Source organism: Panicum virgatum, chromosome 2K (genome assembly GCF_016808335.1).
Source record: "Panicum virgatum strain AP13 chromosome 2K, P.virgatum_v5, whole genome shotgun sequence".
In the NCBI taxonomy this organism is placed as follows: Eukaryota; Viridiplantae; Streptophyta; class Magnoliopsida; order Poales; family Poaceae; genus Panicum; species Panicum virgatum.
The window spans coordinates 64,272,580-64,294,748 of record NC_053137.1 but is presented as its reverse complement, the minus strand read 5'-3'; the positions used below and the strand labels follow the sequence as shown (position 1 = coordinate 64,294,748).

General features: G+C 47.9%; 1 protein-coding gene and 1 pseudogene across 1 annotated transcript; both read right to left on the bottom strand.

The window, feature by feature from the left end:
- Positions 1 to 912: 912 nt before the first annotated feature.
- Positions 913 to 4,415, bottom strand: LOC120694512. The gene is made up of 2 exons (XM_039977655.1): positions 2,455 to 4,415; positions 913 to 1,354 (listed from the first exon to the last, which is right to left on the bottom strand). Exon 1 carries the CDS (start codon positions 4,335 to 4,337, stop codon positions 2,856 to 2,858), a length of 1,482 nt encoding a protein of 493 aa, XP_039833589.1. The 5' UTR covers positions 4,338 to 4,415; the 3' UTR covers positions 913 to 1,354; positions 2,455 to 2,855.
- Positions 4,416 to 9,390: 4,975 nt separating this feature from the next.
- On the bottom strand, positions 9,391 to 10,695 carry LOC120695585 (annotated as a pseudogene).
- Between the last annotated feature and the right edge of the window lie 11,474 nt (positions 10,696 to 22,169).

The following is a 22,169-nucleotide window of genomic DNA, read 5'->3' as shown; positions in this document are numbered from 1 at the left end:
TTTTTTAAATTGTTCCTGAACACTTTTTGATTATTCCAAAATACTTTTGAAATGTTACGGAACACTTTTTGGGAATCATTCCTGAACATTTTTGAAATGTTTCGGAATACTTTTAGAAATGTTCCAGAACTTCTTCCAATGTTTACAAACAAATTAACGTTTAGAAAATTAAATCCCATGGAATGAAAGCCTGTGAGAGAAAAGCGCATGAATGAAATGGAAAAAATGCTCTAGAACAATTTTGAACAAGAATAAGTCAAAGGAAAAAAAATGAAACGTTCCAGCCCGTTGGTTCCCTAAAATGTTTGCGCATAAGGTTAATGGGCCGGCCTCCAGTTCATTCGCTGCGTCGGCGCGCGCGCGTCGCGTCCGCCCGCCAACCTGGCGCGCGGCAGGTTGGTTCTGCGATGATTCATTTTCAAGTCGCAGAATGCGACGCATAGACTCCCCTGGATAACGCGCGGGCTTCTGCTGGAGCGAACCTGAATCACTAATCTACCCAAAGTACAAAAGCTTCAGAACTGTGCTAATCTCGCTTCAAAAAAAAAAAGAAGAAGAAGAACCGTGCTAATCTTTTAGCTAGATTGAGTAATTAATATTGATTGGAAGTTTGTACTTAGGTACCTGATTGAGCAAGATGCAAGAAGGAAACTAAAGTGATGTCCTTTTTCATTTCTTGTTAGGTGGACATTTTGTCTTTTGTGAATAATTTCGATTTTTCAGTTTCTGATTATAAGTACTTCTATGTAAATGTTTAGCGAAGCTTATGCTGCAATTGTTGAATCAATTTTGAAAGCACCAGTATGTCGATCTCGGTAAATTTGGTTCAATGGCAATGATAAAAAGGTAGGCTACCAATATATAAGAGGCAAAACAAGAAAATAATAAATTATCAAATCTGGGCCTTTCAAAAAAAGGAAGAAGGCATGATCAAATTTCCATCATTTTTTTCTCACTCCTGGTGCAAACGGCGAAGTGAAAATAATACAAGATATGAAGCACACATAGTCAACTAAAATTGGTACTAATAATCTCTCGATAAATAGGAATAAAGCTCATGAAAATTCGAGTTATTTAGATGCTAAAACCACACGATTCATGTGACGCTGGATCAAGGTAAAATAGGCAAACATCAGCTTTCTTTCCTCCTACTTCCCCCAACCTGCCACTCCGCCGCAGCCAACAGGTAACTCCCGTTATTTCAGGCAAGCTTGGCAAAAGATCAAAGAAAGAATCATAGGTTACAAGCCACTGACGTGCCCTAAACTGAACCATGCCACTTGTGTTATTCAGCTCCTTTGGTGACTGGTGAAGGCAATCAACTGACCGCAGATAACTTTTCTGATCGAGATATCTGAAACAAAAGAACTTGAAACATCAGTATAAATCAAATATTCGGTTGAGAAGTCATTATAACTTGAAGTTTGTGGATATGATCACACAATAAAAAGGGAAACTCTGTTATTGAAATTTCTACAAAATTTACAACCAAGATATTGCACTACAAATTATCTACAGATATTTGATGCAATTCTCCTGGTAGAAAATATTTAGTGTTCATGTTGTCTAAGAGCGCACATAGCTGCTGAGCAGACTCTTCATAACTAAAGGAAAGCATAGAAGACAATGGTTGGAATCCCATAGAAACTACTCTGGCAGTCTGGCTGGTATCTTGGCCTTAGGGTTGTCCTGAAATCAGGACTGCACAGGGCTATGCCTGCAGCTAAGGTTGGCTGCAATTTCAATCAATTTCTAAAAAATGTATTGCTAGAAGGTTTTGTCAATTTTCTAAACTTCTTGATAGATGCAAGAAAGAGCACAGCTTGCAGTAAACTTGATTTTATTTATTTTTGGTTCAACACAGATCGCTGACTGATGATATGATATTAACATAGCAAACAGGGCAAGATAGTCAGTTCGGTACAAAGCATAACCCAATTTTGCTGGTGTTACAACTTACAAGTTACACTACATAGTAACACTAACACATAGCCACAGCAAGCCAGGCTGCAACCATCTATTGTTACTGTGTTACAGCCCGTGTGACCATTCTATTAGCAGTAACACAGCTTCATGTTTGTAATCAAATCCTTGTCACGTGTAATTACTGACCAACGAGATAAAATATTAGATTTTACGAAACATTTGTGCCAGTCCCTTTTTTTTCTGTTCTAGTGAACACGTAAAAATTGGAAATTTGGTCAGATGAATGGATAATAACAAAAACACGATGATTTTGACGATCACAATGCAGGTGATTTATTAAGTAGAGGTCACTGCTTTATATCCAAGGGTCCACATCAGAAAATCAAAAAGCATTACACAACCTACTTGTTTGATACTGAAAGATGCAAATCAAGTCAAACAAATTATGAGCCAATGAAGTCACTAAGATATGTCAATGTGCCTTCTAAATAGGGAGAGATTTGTGAACTCTAAGAAGAATATACTTACTATTTTCATCAGCATTTATCTGCCAGCACTCCATGACTCCATGTGGCCTCTGTTGCATTATAAACCCTTAACTTAATTGCCTCACCAATCAACCATGCAGAAAGCATTATTTGCTCAACCAGTTACATCCTTAAGTCAATCTGCAGGTGGCAAATATAACACATCCCCCAACTAATTTGGGATAACCTAGACTATAGATTTGTAAAGAGTACTGATCTAGATGCTACAAGTGATCACCAGCTAGCTGAACCAGGGTAGATAACTACGGAACACAGAATAAATATAGGAAATAGTTGGAATGACAGCAAGGGCAGCATTGAAGGATCGGACTATGTAGGATTTCCTTCAACAGCACAATATACACTACATCTACGGAATACCTACACTGAGCACATCCACAACTAAAACATCCTTCTAGTACTGTCATCCTCCCTCAAGAATGGCAGGTGCTGTAAATTTCCCAATATGGCATCCGTCGCATCAACATCCAAATCAAACCCAATGTCCTCATCCCCACCAAAATTCAGCATTGTGGTGCCATCAGTTGGCTTTGCCACCTCATTTATGTTGATCTCTCTAGTACCCACTGTCTGCGCACTGCCACTACCTGCATTCCCATTCCATGAATCCGACCCAAGCATAGATGGCTCAATGCCACTTTCCAACCCACTGGAAGCGTGCTTCTTAAGCACGGCACCAACCTTCTTGCGGGCTGTTGTCTTCTTCATCCTACCTCTAGATGGCCCTGCTGGACTGCCACGGACACCACTCTTATTTCCTGGCTGCACATTTGCTGGTGTTGCATTGGCATCAATAGGCATGCCATTATTCTCAACATTTTGTACATCAATATTGGCAGTCCCTGCAGATGCTGGCTGTGGCGTAGATTGAAAATTCCTGGAATCAACATTGGCAGTCCCAGCAGTTGCTGTCTGCAGCGGAGATCGAAAATTCCTGGGATCAATATTGGCAGTCCCTGCAGATGCTGGCTGTGGCATAGATTGAAAATTCCTGGAATCAACATTGGCAGTCCCAGCAGTTGCTATTTTCAGCGGAGATTGAAAATTCCTGGGATCAATATTGGCAGTCCCTGCAGATGCTGGCTGCAGTGGAGTTTGAACATTCATGGGATCAACATTGGCAGTCCCTGCAGATGCTGACTGCGGTGGAGCTTGAAAATTCCCGGGAAACATGGGGCAAAATGGCTTCCAGTTGGTGCTCAAATCAGCTGCCTTTGGAAAGCCCATGGGGGAAAACCCCCACGCGCAGTAGTACATGTCGGTGCCCGGCACAATAGGCGGCACGGTCGGGATCTCGGTGGCCACGAACGCGCGCCGGCACCCGGCGCTCTGGCACCTGAGCGCGCGCCCCACCAGTGCGCGCTGGTACTGGTAGACGTGGCAGCAGTAGGGGCACGACGTCCAGAACGCATTGGCGTCGGCCGCGGCCGCCGAGGCACCCCCTGAAGCAGGAGTAGAAGCAGCAGCAGGAGCCGCATCGCTGGAGGCGTTCTTGGAGAGATCAGCGAAGGCTTCCTGGACGAAGTGGAGAGCGGTGTCCGCAGCGGGACGGGGGTTCCGCGGGGCGGACACGAGCTGGGAGAGGCGGCCGAAGGCGCGCTTGACCGCGGCGGGGTCGGCGCCGGGCTGGAGCTGGAGCACGGCGACCGGATCGGGGCGGCCGGAGGGGAGCTGGCGCTGGGAGGCGAGGAGGACGTCGGCGACGGCTAAGAGCTCGTCGGCACCGGGGAGGTTCGGGTCCGCCTCCACCGCGCGCTCCGCCAGGCGCTTGCAGCCGACCAGGTCCCGCGCGGCGAGGAGCTTCCCGGCGATCTCCAGCCACCGGGCCGGCTCGCCGCTGCTGCCGCCGGCGGAGAAATCCATGGGGAGAGGAGTGGAGGTAGGCAGCGAGTGCTTGATGTGGGGCTCAGATGTCAGGTAGAGCCTCTTCCCGTTGCGAGAGACCGAGAGTGATTAACGGTGGTGATTACGTCAGGGTTGATCGCGTTCGCGTCAGCTCAAAGCTTCAAACCCCATCTGGTCATTTTTGGTTGACTACTTGACTTCACGAAAAAGAAGTTATATAGGGGTCACTCTGTCAAAAGCCCATTTGATGGTCCATCGCCACCCAATGCGGCCCAGGAAAAAACCCTGACGATTCCACGAACTCGACACGGTGCATCATGGCACAATTCAGAGACGGGACTCGAACCAAAATGTTGAGAAGTTCCAGTCTTATCATACAAGATCCCGTCGAGAAATGGAGCAACAGAACGATGCATGCATCCATTGTTACCAAAGCTACATCTCAGCACGTGGCGCATTCGCGGATCCGCCTCAAGCTTTGGCCGTGGCGCTGGCGCACAAGCAGCTGCGTAGCTTCTTCACCGAGAAGCAAGACCTCCGGCTCCGGCTTCTCGGCGGCGGCGGCGCGCTCCTCGCCCGCTTGCCGTCGTTGTCGCCACCGTCACGGCGGCGAACCTCGGCGGCGGCGGCGGCTTCCCGCTTCTTGGCGCGCGCGGCGTCCAGCCTCGCCACGGCGGCCGCCCTGCTCGCCTTCGCCGCGCGCCGCATGGCCTCGGCCTCCTCGACGCGCGCGGCGGCCTTCCGCTCCTCGGCCTCCACGCGCCTGAGCAGCTCCTCGAGCTTCCGCGCCGGCAGCGCCACGACGTCGTGGGGGGCCTCCTCTTCGTCGCCGTCGCCGCCCCCGACAGGCGCGCGCGCGGCCAGCTCGGCGGCCGTGGCCGCCGCCCAAGCCAGCGCGTGGGTCTCCGCCGCGACGGCGCGCTCGGCCAGCTGCAGCGCGCGCGCGGCCTGGCGCCGGATGACCACCCGCTGCTCCAGCGCGTCCTTGGCGTCCCTCAACGCGGCGATCTCCGCCCGCAGCCGCCGGAGCTCGGCTCGTGCGCCGTCGACGCGCCGCCGGAGCTCCTCCGCGGCGGCCTGCTTCTTCGCCGCCTCCGCCTGCCTCTCGGCAACTGCGCCGTTCGTGGACTCGATCAGCGACTTGAGCGGCGGTATCTCGGACGCCGTCGCGGCGAGGCGGCTCTTGGCCGCGGCCAGCTCGGCGCGGAGCCGCTCGAGCTCCTCGGCGAGCGGCATGGACGCGAGCCACGCCTGCACCGCGGCCTCGCGGGCGCGCTCCACCTCCTGCCTGGTCCCCGACAGCTCCTTGAGGACGCTGGCAGTTGTGCTCAGGGGCTCGTCGGCATCGTTGCCTTCCATGGCCGGTCGATGAGTTCGACGTGCCTAGCTAGAGGATCCTCTTCACCTGGACTTAAGCATACACCGTTGTCATAAGCAAGGGCTGCTTCTTGGGATGTCCTCTGACTCTGAGCTGTTGTTTTGTTGTCTTGCAACGGCTCTTGTTTCTTGTTTTCTATCGAAACAACAAAAAAGTGAGCTGTTCGTCTTTTCCCCACTTTCATATGAGGCTAGTTGATTGGTAATTTGGTATCAACTGGGAAAGTAGCGAGTACGCACTCATTGCTGCCTAGCTTAGCAGTATCCAATTCATCGTTGTCCCCTAAACTTGACCTTTTTGTAATTTATCATCATTTTCTAAACAAATGAATAGATAGATTGACAGCGGAATATGGACATGTATAGATAAGTCGACCATGGAAATATATTTTCACAATATATAATTCCTGATGAGTTATGAAAATAAATTATATGTGGGTGCCTATGAAACCAAACCATGAAATTATGTATTGGACATATAGTTTTTTTTCTTTTGAAAGGACGGCAAGAGCTTAATTTACCCAATTTTTATTATACGGGAAGAACAAAAGTCAAGGACCAAGAAAAGAATTACATATTGGACAGATAGTTTACACACCTTCATTTCCTTATTTCTTGTGGTTATTATTATATTGAAAGTATCAATTATGACCCCCCCCCCCCCCCACTAATAAAATTTGCATTCTCTGCAATTGACCGTACCAGAGATCTTCAGCTTGTATTAGTTATTACCAGTAAATGTTAAGTATTAATTACGTTCGGCATGTAAAGCGTACTCCCTCCGTTCCAAATTATAAGACATTCAAACAATCTTGGAGAGTGAAAGTTTTTTAGTTTGACCAAATTTATATAATAAAATAATGACATTTATTATATAAACTAAGTACCATTAGATTCTTTATTAGTTATATTTTCATAGTTCATCAACTTGATATTATAAATCTTCATATTTCTCTCTATAATCTTGGTCAAACTTGAGATTGCTTTTTTTTTATTACACGGTACAACTCAGACACTCACAAGTCACAACGCACGCACACTCACATCCCTATAAACACACGTACGCAAACCCTACCCTATGAACATGTTCGAAGACTGAGCCGGCAAATCCTCGAGATTGACGAAGTCACCACAGGCGCCTCGCTGTCGACGGGAACGTCGCCTACCACTTAATGCACAACGCCGTTAAATTCCAGAATATTCGATTTCATGGGGAGACAAATCCAGGACCTCAAGTGTTACTGAGGCTCTTATAACCACTAGACTACAGGTTATTTCGCAAACTTGAGATTGCTTTGACTCTTCAAGATTTTTGGAATGTCTTATAATTTGGAACGGAGGGAGCTAGTACGTGTAATATCCATGTAGAGTTGTAGACTATGGTGATAATGGACGAGATACTGAAAAGGATAACGAGACAGCATGCATGCATGGTTCTTGCATGCCCAAGGGCACGAACTTAGAACATATCCATTTCTTTGGTTTCTCTATAGCAATGAGCCGATGACAACAAATGAGAGCCCGGAGGGCTAAGATTGACAGGGTGTTTTGCTGTTGAAAGAGTTCGATATTTTTTTTGTGTAAACAGTCCAAAACGTGCCTAAAATTATACAAAAAAAATTTAACGAAAGGACTACGTGGGTTCCTGCTAGTGTGCTATATGGAAGACATTTGATGAGGGGATCATGGTCTCGCAACCCGGCATTTGATGAGGCGATGCAACCAAGAAACATGGAAAACAACAGGGCAAAGGGCAAAGAGACTCATAGCAACCCTCCACCAAGAAAGACGTCCACCAATCGACGATGGGAGCCACCACCGAACAACATACTTGTAGGAGACACCGCAGCCATTGCACCTCTACACCACCTCTCGTAGCTATGTCGCTCCACTGTCACCCTCCATGTGAGGGTCTGGCCAACGAAGTGGGGCCTAAAGACGGCGGGACGGGCACAAACCAACACTCACCGAAAATGATGATCTCCCCTTCTATGCTGACGAAGCCACCTAAAAGCACACATCCGGACTCCCACGAACCACCAACCAACGCCATGCAAGGGTAGGAAACTTCGCAAGGGGACTGTGGAAGAATGAAAACACGCGGCATAATATTTGATGGCGCCACTAGCAAGAAGAGCACCGACGGAGCAGAGGCGTCAAATGGAGTACCCTGCGCAATCCACGAAGAGAAATCCACAGCTTGAATCAGTCTTGCATCCGAACCAACACCGGGGAAAGAAGGCAAGCACACTAGCTTCATGGACACCATTCCTCTGCCATGGAGAGGCGGAGAGGTGCAAGGGGACGCCTCAAAGGAGGGAGCGCGCGTCCGCAGACGTCACCATCCAAGCTTTCGCTAGCACCTCAGTCAACCCTGGGAGGAATGGCAGCAGTCTTGACCCGACCAGTGGAGCAGTGAAGAGCATGCCCAAGCCGTGAGAGCAGGGCCGGTCGGTTAGCCGACGAGGCTGGAGTAAGCGGCGACGAAGCCACGCGCCCCCGCGGCTCCATTCGTGCCCCTGGAGGTAGCAAGCCCATGCAGCGGATGCCGGGCCGAGCAGGCAAGGCGGCAAGGCCGGAGCGGGGGCGGCGGCGGGCAGAGCAGGTGAGCCACCCGCCCCCGCCCAACAAAACAGCCAAAGGCACAACATGCCCACGTCGCAGGCACAGGGCCGGTCCGGAGGGGTGGCAACGGTGCAGCCATGCCCAAGGCCGGAGCGGGCGGTGCCAACAGTGTTGCAGCCACATGCCCCGGAGCTCATGGCAGGCAGCCCACCATCACAGCACTCCGACAAGTTTGCGCTGGGTGTGGTACTGCTAGAGCTGATGTCCGATGCAGCATGCTCATGCCACAGGTAAAGAGCCGGCCAGGACCACGTCGCAGCCATGCCCCACCCGCCCAACCGAGCGCCAGAGGCACAGCACACCAGCGGTCGGGAGAGGGGCGACAGCGACAGATCCGGCCCGGGGAACCCCGGATCCGGCGAAGGAGATGTTGGATCCGGCCCCAGTGGCCGGCAAAGGAGCATTGTCAGGTCGAGGTAAGGAGTCAGGCAGAGGTGTAGGCAGATGTAGAGAGAAATAGGCGGGGGAGGCTCTAAGGGGAAAATGCTTCCCGCCGCCACCTTCTTTGGGGCCGTCCGAGCTTCTTGCAGCACCCTCCAGTGGCTGCAAGGTGGGGCGGAGTGTGTGTGTGGTGGGGGGGGGGGGGGGGCACGTGGGTGAAGAAATGTCAATCAGATAAAAAAAAAGGGTTAACGAACACTCGTGAGAAAAAAGATGCAAAAGAAGTTGTTTTGTGCTGACGCCCGTGGATTAAAGGCAGACAAGGGCATATATTCTCAATACAACTGCTACAAAAATCATGCAGAATGGCGGTTCGCTACATTAGTTTTATTTAACTACTCTAACTTAAGTTAGTTGAGAAGGAAATTTCACTGTTTTTCAATATCTCTGATTACGTAAAATTTATTGTTTGTGAAATTAGACATTACAACAAATGATCCGATAAAGCAAGAAGGAAAATTCTGATGACCATTAAATTTTTTTTGAATAACACAAGATCCATCACATGGACATATTATTGTTAAACAAATTCAATCGACATGAGCATAAACTATATTACACAACCTTATTAGGGTCCATCAGTGCTTGGGATTTATTGCTGGACCTGACTTTTTTTTAAAAAAAAATTCTAATTTCCCACCAGGCTGCTAGGGGCGGGCAGCACCATGGTCTCGATGGTTATTCCTGACCCGAACGCCATCACCACTCCCCACTCATCGGGTGCTTCCCCTTCCTGGTCGTGCTTGGCTGCCCGACGGCGCCGGAGCTCATCGAGCACGAAGATCACCGTGGTGCCGCTCATGTTGCCGAACTGGCTGAGCACGTGCCGGCTCGATGCCAGCTTCCCGTCGTCGAGGCCGAGCACTCCTTCGATGCGGTCCAGGATGGCACGGCCGCCGGGGTGGATCGCCCAGAAGAGGTCGTTCCATTTGGCACTGACGCCAATTGTGTCGAACGCGTCGATCAGGCAGCGTTCAACGTTGCTCCCCAGCAACCGTGTCACCTGGTTGGAGATGTGGTATGCCATGCCGCCTTTGGTGATCTCCATGGAGATGTCATCCTCGGTTTCCGGTATGGTGGTCTGCGAGGCGAAGGCCATCTCGAACAGGGGGCGCTCCACGGGGCTGACGGGGTCGGCGCCGACGATGACGGCGCCGGCGCCATCGCCGAACAGAGCCTGACCGAGGATGGTGTCCGGGCAGCCACCTTCCGGCCCTTAGAAGGCGATGAGCGTGATCTCGGAGCAGGCCACGAGGACGCGCGCGCCGCGGTTGTTCTCGGCGAGCTCCTTGGCGAGCTGGAGAGACCTGCCGCCGCCGTAGCAGCCGTGGAGGTTGAGCATGGTGCGGGAGACCGTGGGGCTGAGGCCCACATAGGAGCGACGCAAGGCGGCGGTCGGCGCTCGGGGCGCGAGCGCCGGAGTAGGTGCTGAAGATGAGGTGGGTGATGTCGGTGGCCGGGCGGCCCCACTCGGCGATGGCCTTGGCCGCCGCGGACGCGGACGCGGCGAGCTCTGGGACGGCGGCGGAGGCGATGTCCACGCGGGAGTCGAGGGACGGCAACGCGCGGTCGGTGAAGTCCGGGTTGGCGGCGAGCAGCTCCTCGTCGAGGTGCATGAAGCGCTGCTTGATGCCCGACTTCTTGCCTGAAATGTAAAGCTCATTGTGAGCTCTTTATTTGTTCCAATAATCTGAAAGAACATATGAAGCGAAACGGAAGGAAACGAGCTGCATGGTCGCTTACAGATCCTGGTGAGTTTGGCCTTGAGGTCGGTGAGGTGCTCGCTGTTGGTGACGCGGAAGTAGTAGTCGGGGTAGTCGTCCTGGGCCACGCACGTCGACGGGTTCGCCGTGCCGATGCCGAGCACGGCAGCCGGTCCGTCCGCGCGCTGCGCACGCCTGATCTCGCCCACGGTGGCCGGAGCGCCGCCCATGGTCGTCGACGGCACCGATCGAGCAGTTAACCTGCTAGCTCGCTAGCTGCCTCTAGCTAGCTTAGCTTGCTTAGGGCTAGTAAGATGGGTGTGTGCTAGACTGCTAGGGAGCTACCGAGCTAGGCTTGGCGTCTTTGGTGTCTTGGTAAGCTGGAGGCGTTAGGGATGAAAACGATCGGGAACGGTCGGGAAAATCCCTAAACCATTCCCACAACCATATTTTTTGACCGGGAACGGGATCGGGAACGGGAACATCGGACGAGAAAACGAAATCGGTAATACGAAATATCGGGAACGGAAGAGTTCGATCGGAAATATGTCAATTACGATTGGGAATCGGAAACTCAATACGGGAGAATACCTACACAGCTAGAGAGACAGACCTTCATATTACATTGCACAATTCTAGAATGGCAACTGATCACAAATACTAGAATGACAGCAGCACAGCAGCAAACCAGCAACATCCAACGACCAACAAACCATATGTAACAGTAGTCAGTAGCCAAAGACCGATTACAGATCACAGAGCATCGGACCAAGCAATAGGCATCACGCCATCACACACATACGACAACAGCAGCAACAGACCAGTAAGCCAATGCCCAAGTCTGAAGTCCCCGACTCCCAGGCACAGCAGCACCGCAGCATGTGCATCGGCGGAGCGGCAGGCAGCACTGCGGCAGCCGAAGGCAAAAGGCGAGCTTGAGTTGAGGCGGTCGGCAGTGGGCCTAGGGGCAGCGACAGCCTGGGAGCGACGGGCCTGCGGCCTGCGGCCGCCAGCGATGAGCCGGGGGCTACGGCGGCCTGGGGGCGACGGCCCCAGGTGGTGACGCGCTTGGGCGGCGGCGGCCTGGGGGCTTGTGGCGCGCTGCGACCTGGCCTCCTGGGGGCGGCGGCGCGGACAGAGAGTCAAGAGAGGCGAGGCAAGAGTGAAGAAGCTTGGGTTTGGCAGTGGGATGGGGTTTGGCCTCTGCGGCGTGCGGCACGCGGGGCAAGGGCACGGGTGGGCTGGGCCGAGAAAACGAGCGTGGGCTGAAAGCAAGGTTTGACAGCTGAATACGAGAACTTACCGCGGGAACGTTCCCGTGTTAATACGGAACCGTGAAAACGGTCGGGAAAACATCCTAACCGTTTTCACTCCCGCAACTGCCGGATTTTCCCGGATTTTTTTTCCGTTTCCTGTTTTTCTTGCTAATACGGTATTTGATCGGTTTACACGGTATACGGTGCCAGTCGGAACAGGATTTTCTCGTTCTCATTTTCATCCCTAGGAGGCGTGCTCTATTTATATATAGTAGTAGCCAGTAGTATTGGTGGGGTGCTGTGGTGGTTGGTTTCGTGGTTGCGTTCCGCTGACTGCGACGTGCGTTCGGCTCGGCTAACACTGATCTCATTCTCATACCACGGATGCCACTTGCCGCCGATGCTGTTGGGGAATGATTTGAGCCGGTGAACCATGCATCCAAGGACTTCGACATGTCACGTAAACAGCAGGGGGCGGGGCACCGGTATAATCCCAACAACGACTTGCTATTCGATGATACCAAAATAATACTAGCCGACAGGGTTTAGCTGCAGTGACATTAACTTGACCTTCAATTAGTAGAAGCATGATTGGACATTGACACGGATATATGCATGACCAATAATAACGTTAAAAATAGAATTTATGGTAAAATATTACCTTAATTATTAGATTCATGCTTGGATGTACTTTCTCACAATCATGATTTTGCTGGAATCATTGATATTGTAGAAGAAGAATTAGCAATCAATGTTTCATTCTAAACACTCTACCAAGTCAGACTGCTTGTAATATTCAGATATGAGTAGTTGGAAAATAAGGTTCCATGGAGTGTTCCATTCCAATGTCCTCCCTTCAGTTCTGTTGGATGGTTTGAAGACTCATTTCCTTGATCCTGCTTTAGTATATTTGTCTTACTCTCCGGACACAAATGAGTACCATTTTTGTTCTTAGTCAAATTTCTTAACTTTTGACTTTCAATAGCAAAATCTTTATGGAAGAAATTATGATTTTAAATTGGATACATGCATTCAATCAAAATCTTCTGTAACAGAGGAAAGAAAGCAAATGGATGTTGCTTTTCTACACTCACAAATGTCACTTGCATATCAGTTTTCCTGGTTTTTGGAAATGGGCAGTCATGATATGCATATATCTTTCTCTGTTTCCTTAAAATTTTCAGTCCAAAGTGGCAATAAACAGAAATTAGTTTACAATGTTTGTTGTTATTTTTGCTAGGCGGAAATTTTTTCCAAACATTTATATGTCTTTTTATGAAACAGGAGGGGGAGGCCCCTACTGATTATGTATAAATTAAAAAGCAACAAAAAGTCTTTTACAATAAAGGAAATGAAATTTTATTTGAAAGATTACACGAAGTCTTCTAGCCATTCTAACATCGAATTTCTATGCCTTGATTTTGCTCTTAAGATAACTAGAGCAAATTTCTTATTGAAGTGCCGAAGACAACCAACTAAAGAAGGTGGAATTTCTTCAGAGATAAGATCATTTATCTGTATCTATATACTCCAACAAAAAAGGATGATGACGTCCATGAAGAAGGGGAGATTAAGCTGAGCATTAACCTCTTCTAAAGCTAAGAAAGGATCAAGTCTTCACAAAAACAATGTTGAGCTTGAGCAGCATGCTTGCGCAAAAGGACAGATTAGGAACAGGTGAGGCAAAGATTCATCCACACCCAAGGTGCAACAACCACAATTACAGCAAGAGCATGTTTCTTCTCTGAAGAATTTCCTTAGTACTAAGCCTATCCTGAAGTAAGAACCAGAAGAAGACTTTGTGTTTGTTTTGACAAGAGGATTTCCGGAGCCACTAGAAGAAAGAATGTGTCATCATATGTCGAGTTAAATGAACATAGACTTTAGAGGAGGAATAGAAGGGAGAGCCCCAGATGTAGTGTGACAATCCAGGTTTTATGGGTTAAAAATAAAGCTTTTGTGTTTATTTAAAAATTTAAACCATGTTTGCCAGAGCAAGGGTATTTTTGTAATTTTGAAAAAGTGCAGAGTCCTTTTTATAAAATAGTTTTGCAAAAGGCCAAATTTCAAATTTTGTGAAGGATTAAAATGCATATTTTGTTTTTCACTTTTTACCCTTGCAAAAAGATATATTTATGCTCAGGGTTACATTTAAAATTTTAAAACTTAAGTTGTGTTCTTTTGCATTTTAAAAGATTTGACGGATTTGAAAATATTTCAAAATCCTTTGATCTAGTGAAAATTTGCACAACAGGAAAGTTGTAGATCTTAAAAAGTTACACAACTTTCATGTTGAACACTTTTCCATTTGAGCCCAAGATCAACGAAAAATTTTAATTTTCAGTTTAGCCCCTGAACTTTTGGAAAATTTCCAAACTACCCTTCTTCTTTCTCCTCTCTGTTTTTCTCTCGGCAAATCAGGGGCGCCGCCGCACGCTGCCGGTTTGCCCCGCCGCCAGTCGCGCCGCCTCTGGGCACCGCCTTGGCCACTCCACGCGTCGCCCTGAATCCATCGCCGCCTTTTTCTCCTCTTTGCTATCCTTCCCTGCCCGCGCCATGCCACCGTACCCCGTTGCACCGCCGCCCGCCCATGGAAGTACCACCGCCGCCGCCGGAGCTTATCTTTCCCCCTGGAGAACTCATCCCGTGGAGCTTCCCTCCCTTATCCCCTTCCTTTCTTGCCTATAAAAGGGGTAGACCCCTGTAACATCTCGAAAATTTACCCGAATAAATTACCCGCTAAAAATATTTTTCAAAATTTTGTTTCGTCGCTGAGGTCAAGTTCTTTCGAATTCTGTCCGAACTCCAAATTCCCCGTAATCTTTCCCGGCGATCCCGCCGTCCCGGCACCGAAATCAATCGTCGTCCCATCCCTGTTCTTCCTCGTTCCGCGCGCGCCGCTTCCCGCCGAAGCCGCCGCACGCGCTCGCGACCGCCGCCGCGAATCCAGCCGGCGTCTCCTTTTCTTTTCCCTCTCTTTCTCTCTTTTCCTTTTTCTCCTTTTCCTTCTCTTTCCTTCCCCCTGTTTCCTGCCCACGCACAGGCCCCGTGCCCACACGCCGCACGCACGCCTCGCCCCCACGCGCTCCACATGCCGGGATACTCGCCGCGCCACTCGCCCCTGCCTGACCCGTCCCATCGCCTGTGCTCGCCGCGCCGCCCGTCGTTCAGCACAACACCGCCGCCTCGCCGCCCGAGCCCGCACTGCTCGTGAGTAGGGCTCAATGCCAAGCACATCAACCGGCCCTCCCTCCACCCTCCTCGACGCGCGCCACCCGCCCCTGCACGCTGTCGCCCTCGACGCTCGCGCCGCTCCATGACGCCCGCAAGCAGTCGGAGCTGCCCCCACGCCATTGAAGGCGCACTGCAGAGCTGTCCGTCGGCCACCACCGCGGCCCTCCTCCTCTACCATCTTATCTTGCCTATAAATCGGCCCTCCGCCGCGCCCTTGAGCCCCACGACCCCGGCCACCACCACACGTCCCTTCCCCGGCCCTGTAAGGCCACCACCGCAAGCGCCTCCGCCCGCCGCGCCTGCCTCCCATGGCCGGCCTGCCCTGTCGCCCCTCCGCTCGAGCCAAGGACCGAGGTAGGCGCCTTGCCCCTCCCTCAAGCTCCCCCATGGCCGGCTGCCCCCTGGCCACCCCTACCCACGCCACCCCGCACCTGCCTCCACCTCCAGCCGCCCGCCGCAGTGGCGCCCCTCCCCGCGGGCCCTCTTCCCCGAAATTGAAGAGGGGAATCGAACCCTCGCGCCTCCCTGTCCCTTTTCCCCCTCCCCCCGGCCGCCGCCGTGGCCCAGGACGCCAGCCATAAGGCCGCCGGCGCCCCAGCCCCCCCTCCTTGCCCTCCTCTGTTTCATGGGAGGAACACGGGAGAGAGGAGGAAGAAGAGGGCAGATTTTCCCTTAGGCCCCTCCCTTCCTTTCTATTCTATTAAGAGCCCCCCTCTCTCTATTTTTTTCCTTTTAAAAGAAACCCCCTCCATCTTTAATTATTCCGAATCAACCCTTCCCCATTCAAGATAATTACCAATCGGTCCCTGCACATTTCCAGAGTAGCCCAGATGTTTTCTAAAATTATAATCAAGTCCTTTCACTCGCAAAACTAATTACAAATAAGCCCCTAGATCCTTATTTAGCCCCTAAACACCTCGTTAATCCTATCATCACATGCGCCAAAAATCCTCCAATCACCCCGACACTTTACCACGCCATTTCTAATATATTTTCAGCCGTGCCATTAGAAAATCTCCCAAAAATATTATTCCTACCTCCATATCTTAATTTCTTCTGATTCGAGCTCAACGATAAAACATTTATTTCTTTTTATTTATTGTGTGTTTGTTTGTGTGCGCCGTAGATACCGGTGTGAACGAGGGAGAACCCGTCGAGGAGTTTGCCGAGCAGTACCGCGAGCCGGAGCCTGAAGAACCGTACTGCGAGCAGGAACTCCCGGAAAGATTCGAAGACGGCAAGTTCAATCTCATCCTTTGATTGCATATTTAGACCCAGTTTTATAAACACAACCTAATGACCTGTTTTACAAATTACATATGCTTTTACTGTTGAAAACATGGTTGGATAGCCACCCCTTGATTTGTTATAACCATTCCTTGACCACCTAGATTAATGTCTAAATATGATTTATTCTATTTGGATGTTAATCGCTGCTAGAATGCTTAGGACCTTGCATTTAAATTACGACACAACGAACGTGGAACAACTTGTTTTATAAAAGAAAAATGAGTGGGTGGGTGGGAAAGGAAAATGTGAAATTTTTGAAAACTAAAGAAAAGGATGTTAAGATGGGATGGATGAATGGCATTCCCTGGGTGGATTGTCATACGTTGGAGGCTCGTACCGTTGTGGTAGAGCAAGAAGGTTGGGAGATATTCATCCTGTTACAACTAAGGACCGAGTTGATGTGTCATCTTGCCTAACTCAACTATCGTGCAAACCACTCGACCGTTGTGTATGGCAACGGCTTAGCATAAACCCCACTAGTTAGTCTGATAGCCATCAGGAGAGCTGAGAGCAACGGGCGACCAAGGAGAAGGGATAAGGTCGTGGTTACTTATGCCCCGGTTAAACCTTAGTGATAGGTCAATGGCCCCTTGGTGGAGTCCGTGTTGGCTAGTCAGGTCTAGCTAAGGTGGGTAATGGCTTTGTTGGGACTTGCACCGACACTAAGGTGATCGTGTTGTGGTACCCCACTTGTGGGTAAAGTTGCATACCTCTGCAGAGTTTAAAACTTATTCGAATAGCCGTGCTCACGGTATTGAGCGAGTTACGGTTTGGTCACACAACTAGCATTTCTTCTGGGATTGGTTGGGTTGGTGTGAGTGTTTTGGGAAGAGTGTCCGGCAGTTGTGCCGTGAGTGACTGCGGATGAGGAGTCTGGTAGCATTTAAATTTGGATCCTTTGTATATGATCAACCCCGCTTATTACTCGGTTAATATAGAAACGCTTTGAGAAAATCCTTTTCAAAAATGAACCCTTGCATGTGTAAAATCTAGCTTTACTGCAAATGAATCTCATCCTTATCCTTGAATTATCCTGTGCATATCTGTGTTATCCCCCTCCGTGGATGTGGTTGGACTTGTTGAGTACTTTTGTACTCACCCGATATATATTTGTGGTTTTTCTTTAGAAGAAGATCCGGACTTCGCTGTTGAAGACGTTGAGTAGAGGTTGCGTCCGCACCCAACCTTGCCTATGGTGTCGGCCCTTTGCAAGATGCTTCTACTAGTGTATTACTCTGAGGCCGAGCTGGAACCCGTCTGGGTTGTGCTTTGGTGTATCACCGTAGCTGTTTTATTACTTATTATCATTTGTATCGAATGTCCGCCTCCTCAGAGGTTTGTACGATGACTGAACCATCTGTTGAATAAATGTGTTATCAGCCTCCTGGGACTGATATTTGTATCACATTTAGTCTCTACTTATGTGAGGACGCTTCAACCCCCATGCTGACCCAACCCGCCCAGACCTCCACTGCCGCCGCCATTAGTACCCCGAGCTCGAGCTCGTAGCCGAACTCGCCCTTCCACCCCATCTCGGCCCAATTCGGCACCCCAGCATCTTTCCCCGTCTCCTCCTGAAGCTTCTCAACCCGGCCGCCCCCTCCACACCTCACTGGAGCGCCGCCCAGCGCCGCCTCCCTCGTCGGCGGGCCGCTGCTCCGTCGCGCCACCTTGTCCGTCCATCCCAAGCTCAGCCCGAGCTATCTACAGGTCCGCCTCGAGCTGCTCTCTCTCCCTAGCCCTTTGGCCTCGCCGCCGGCGAGCCCATCTCGCCGGAATTTGGCTGGCCTCCCTCTTCACTACCCGCCGTCCATGGCCCCAGGGACTTGATTGCTTTGATTTAATTCTTCTTAGGGTCCTTGCAAAAAGTCCAGAGCTCTTTTCTTTTAAACTTGTGAACTTTGAAAATACATAACAATTCATAGAAAAATCAGAAAAATGCTAAATTAATTTTGTTATGTTCCTTTTAACTAGCTCTATAACTTTGGTTAATAAAGTTTGTATGAAACTTTATATTGTGTGCTCTAATTTAATTGTTTGCAAATGAGTAATTTATTTATATCTTCTTAACCATAGCCTTGTTATGCTTAATTTTGGAACCTAGCATCCTTTTGCCATGTATAGCCTTGTGTGAAATTTGTGGTCCAAATGCTTGACTTTTGCTTGTTATTTCATGTGCTTTGTTTATTTCTAGCATAAGCACTTGTTATTTTTATTAAAGCATGTTTTGTTTAATTACTTAAGGTCATATTTTTACCATGGGCTCTACTAATTACTAGTAGTTCATGGTAAATTTTGGGAGAATGTTTAGCACTGTCTAGCTTGAGTTTTTGATTTATTTTTGAGTTCTAGGGTTAATTCATAAATGCTAGTTCCTATTCATGCAAAATTATGAAAATATTCTTGACAGCTATTGCTGAGTAATATGTCATATCCATGAAGTTTCAGTCTCTAGTTATGTCTAGAACTTGACATATAAATAGAATTACCCTTTCTTTCTTTTAATTTCAAACCATGTTTCTTAATGTAACTAGTTTTGTTATTTTATGGAATTTCTTGTGTTTACTTTTACTCTATAAACGATTGCCCGGTAAAGTAACACTTTTAAGCTTAATCTTAAATGTTTACTTTATTGGATAACAACTTTTTAATGAAGGAAAGCTATACTTAAGCACTATGCTAAATCCAACTACTGCATTGCATATAGAAATAATATCGCTAGTCGACGGAACGTACAATCTCATTCAGGAACCAGACGAGGTTATTTCTAAAGCTCAGGTCAACTTCGTGGAATTAATTGAAGTCCCGAACTCCGATTCGGAAGAGCTAAAGCCTACTAACTCTATTTATTTGTGCATTTAAGTTATTGGAGTTATTGAAAATCTTAGATGCATATTCCTAGATACCTATTGATTGAACACTAGATCTGAGTCCGAGTAGATGCTATGCTAATAGGACCGGTAAAAGTCGAGTGATTGCCTATCACTCGCGAGTTCTATAGGAGTTGATTGTTTACTTTCTTGCAATCACTATAAGGACCACGGACGGGATTTGGTTACGAGATTCATGGTTATATCTTGCCTGTGCAGTTAAATTTGCTAAGGCCGCAGTGTGTGGTAGTGTTGATTAAGCGTTTGAAAGTACTAGCCACATGCCGTGAATTATGGGTAAGCGGCAAGCCTAGTAACTCCTCGGCCCGATAAATGGACATACCCCCACTCTCTCTTAGAGATAGGAAAGAAAATAAAATGGCAGTTAAGTTATGTTGCGCAACACAAAAACAACCACGACTGCAGAGAGGGCCGGGCTCTCTGTAGTCGGGGAGAGTGGCGCTGATCCATGAACCGGAATGATAAGCAAATAGTTGCTTGGGAGTGACTCAACAGTGCTCCAAGCGTGTGTATTAAGTTTTACCTTGCAAGGATTGAAATTCGGTTCGAACTGTTCCGCCTCTCACGGATAATGAGACTGCTTAATCTCTTTGCCACATAGAGTAAGAAGTGAAACAAAGATGATACTCAATCTTGTTGGATGCAAATAATTTCTCTACATGTTTGTATAGATAGGTGCAAACCTAGGATGGTTAATCCAACTAGAATTTGAAAGCTAAAACTTGAAATTAAGGACCCACTCTTTATTGCTTTTCAGCAAAAGAAAACCACCAAGCCTTCACAAGCCTTGCATGTCTAGTTAAAGGGATGTTATATATCCTTATTCGAGTCAGCCTTGCTGAGTATTAGTATATTCAGTCTTGCTTGTGACTTTATTTTCAGGTAATCGTTGGAATGCTTGGTGAGATTGACGTCATGTACGGGCTTCATCATGATGTCATATATCGACGCTAGTTATCATTCTCTTTCCTCTGTTTATAAACTCTGAAGAACTTATCTACTTTCAAATTTCTGAGGTACTCCTTTTAAATTCTTAAACCCAGTTTATAATAACTTTACTATTGGAGTTTGTATTGTAAAATTTATGTTTATTGTAATCTCTGGGCTCACCTTCGAGTGAGGTATGTTGTTTCCATCCGAAATACAGTGGCATTATCGAGATTTTACCCGACAGACTGTCAAATTTCTCCATTTGAAGTGCATATTAATTGTTTCATCTCTAATGGTTAGGTTTAACGCACTTTAGTCGGATTAATTTTGGCGGTTCTGCCACATGTAGGACCAAAGATCTTTCCCCTCAGAATCTGAAAGAGCATTTAGTCTTGTGCGAGCTCAAGAAGTTGCTGGTCAGATAAATGAGATAGTGGTAGGTGAAATAGAGCCTCAGGTCCTTCTGCATTACAAGCAGAAAGTTTTGAGATTTCCGTAGATTTTGCAAAGGCGAAGAGCTGTGGATAGTGGAGTGTAGGTACTTTATTCAACCAGAGATCATCCTAGAGGAGACAACTAGCCCCATAAAAAACATTAGCCATTGCCAAGCCCTTAAAAGAATCCAAAAGTTTTGAATTGTCTTTCCATCAAAAAGAACCTTGTCTTCTAGAGGATGATGGTAGGGCTCCATTGCTATAATGCCTTTCCCAAATCAGATAGACCCAAGAAACAGCATGTCTGTTAAAGAACTAGTGCAGATTTTTCAGAAGCAATGCTTTGTTTTGTGTTTGTAGGTTTAACACCCCAAGACCTCTAGACAAACCAAGTCCCAGGCAGCGTTAGATGGCTTTTTATCATTGACATCTGCACCTCCCCAGAGACTATGCTTTGTGTAGCTGTCCACTTGCTTGATGATAGTTTTCTGCAGCTGAAAGGTCCTCGTGAAAAACATTGGAAATGAGGTGAAAATGGAATTTGTTACCTCTAGTATGCTAGCTTGGGAGAGGAAGGAGGAGGTAAAAGCTAGGGCTCTTTCACATCTTGTTACCAAAGGCATAAAGTCAATTACTTGGGTTTGGTCGGACCCAATGGCAGGCCCAAGTAGGTGAAGGGTAAGGTTCCAACCACACAACCACAAAGTTGAGCAAGAAGAGTATTTCTATCCTCCTCTAGATTAATTGGTACAAGCACTGATTTGGAGAAGTTAACCTTAAGACATGTGGAAGTTGAGAAATCATGTAATCACCATGGTACCATCAGCATATTGGAGGACTGGAAAGTCCTGACTATATTGTAGAGGGATTGGCATAGTCAAATGTCCATGAGCTCTGGCATTATTAATCACATTCTGAAGGAGAGCTGCTGCCAGAACGAAAAGAAGAGGGGGGGGGGGGTCTCCCTGCCTTGTCCCTCTTTTGCAATGAAAAGCCTTCCCAGGAACACCATTGATTAGGAATGATGAAGTAGCAGAGGAGAAAATAAGTTCCATCTAGACTAACCATTTTTCTCCAAAGCCTTTGTGTCTCGTGATGTTTAGCATTGTTTGGTGCTCAATGTTTTCAAATGTTCTTTTTAAAGTCCAACTTCCAAATGATGATCTCTTTTCTAGATTGATGGCACATATGAAGGTACTCTAGAGCCCATGCCAAACAATTCTGAATCATCCTGAATTGGATGAAACCATATGGATTTTTGTGTATAAGTTGCTGATGAATCACCTTCTGCAATCATCCTGGATTGGATGAAACCATATGGATTTTTGTGTATAATATTAGCTAGAAGTATTGTGATGATTTTCATAAAGGTGTTGAGAAGTGAAATGAGTCTGAAATCATTGACCTTAGTGGGACCATCTGTCTTTGGGATAAGAGTAATATAGGAGCCATTCAGACTTTGTAGGAAAACATTTTTAGCATGGAAATCGTAACAGAGGTTATAGAAATCTTTCTTAATAATTGGCCATAACGTACCTTTTGATGAAATCAGTGTTAAAACCATCTCACTTAGGTGACTTATCAGTCGGCAAGGATGCGATCACCTGACCAATTTCTTCGGTAGAGAAGGGGTTGCTCAAGGGTATCCAATTCTAGAGAGAGAGAGAGA

Excerpts from the sequence above, each read along its gene's own strand:
- LOC120694512 (XM_039977655.1), bottom strand. The coding sequence starts at position 4,337 with ATGGATTTCTCCGCCGGCGGCAGCAGCGGCGAGCCGGCCCGGTGGCTG.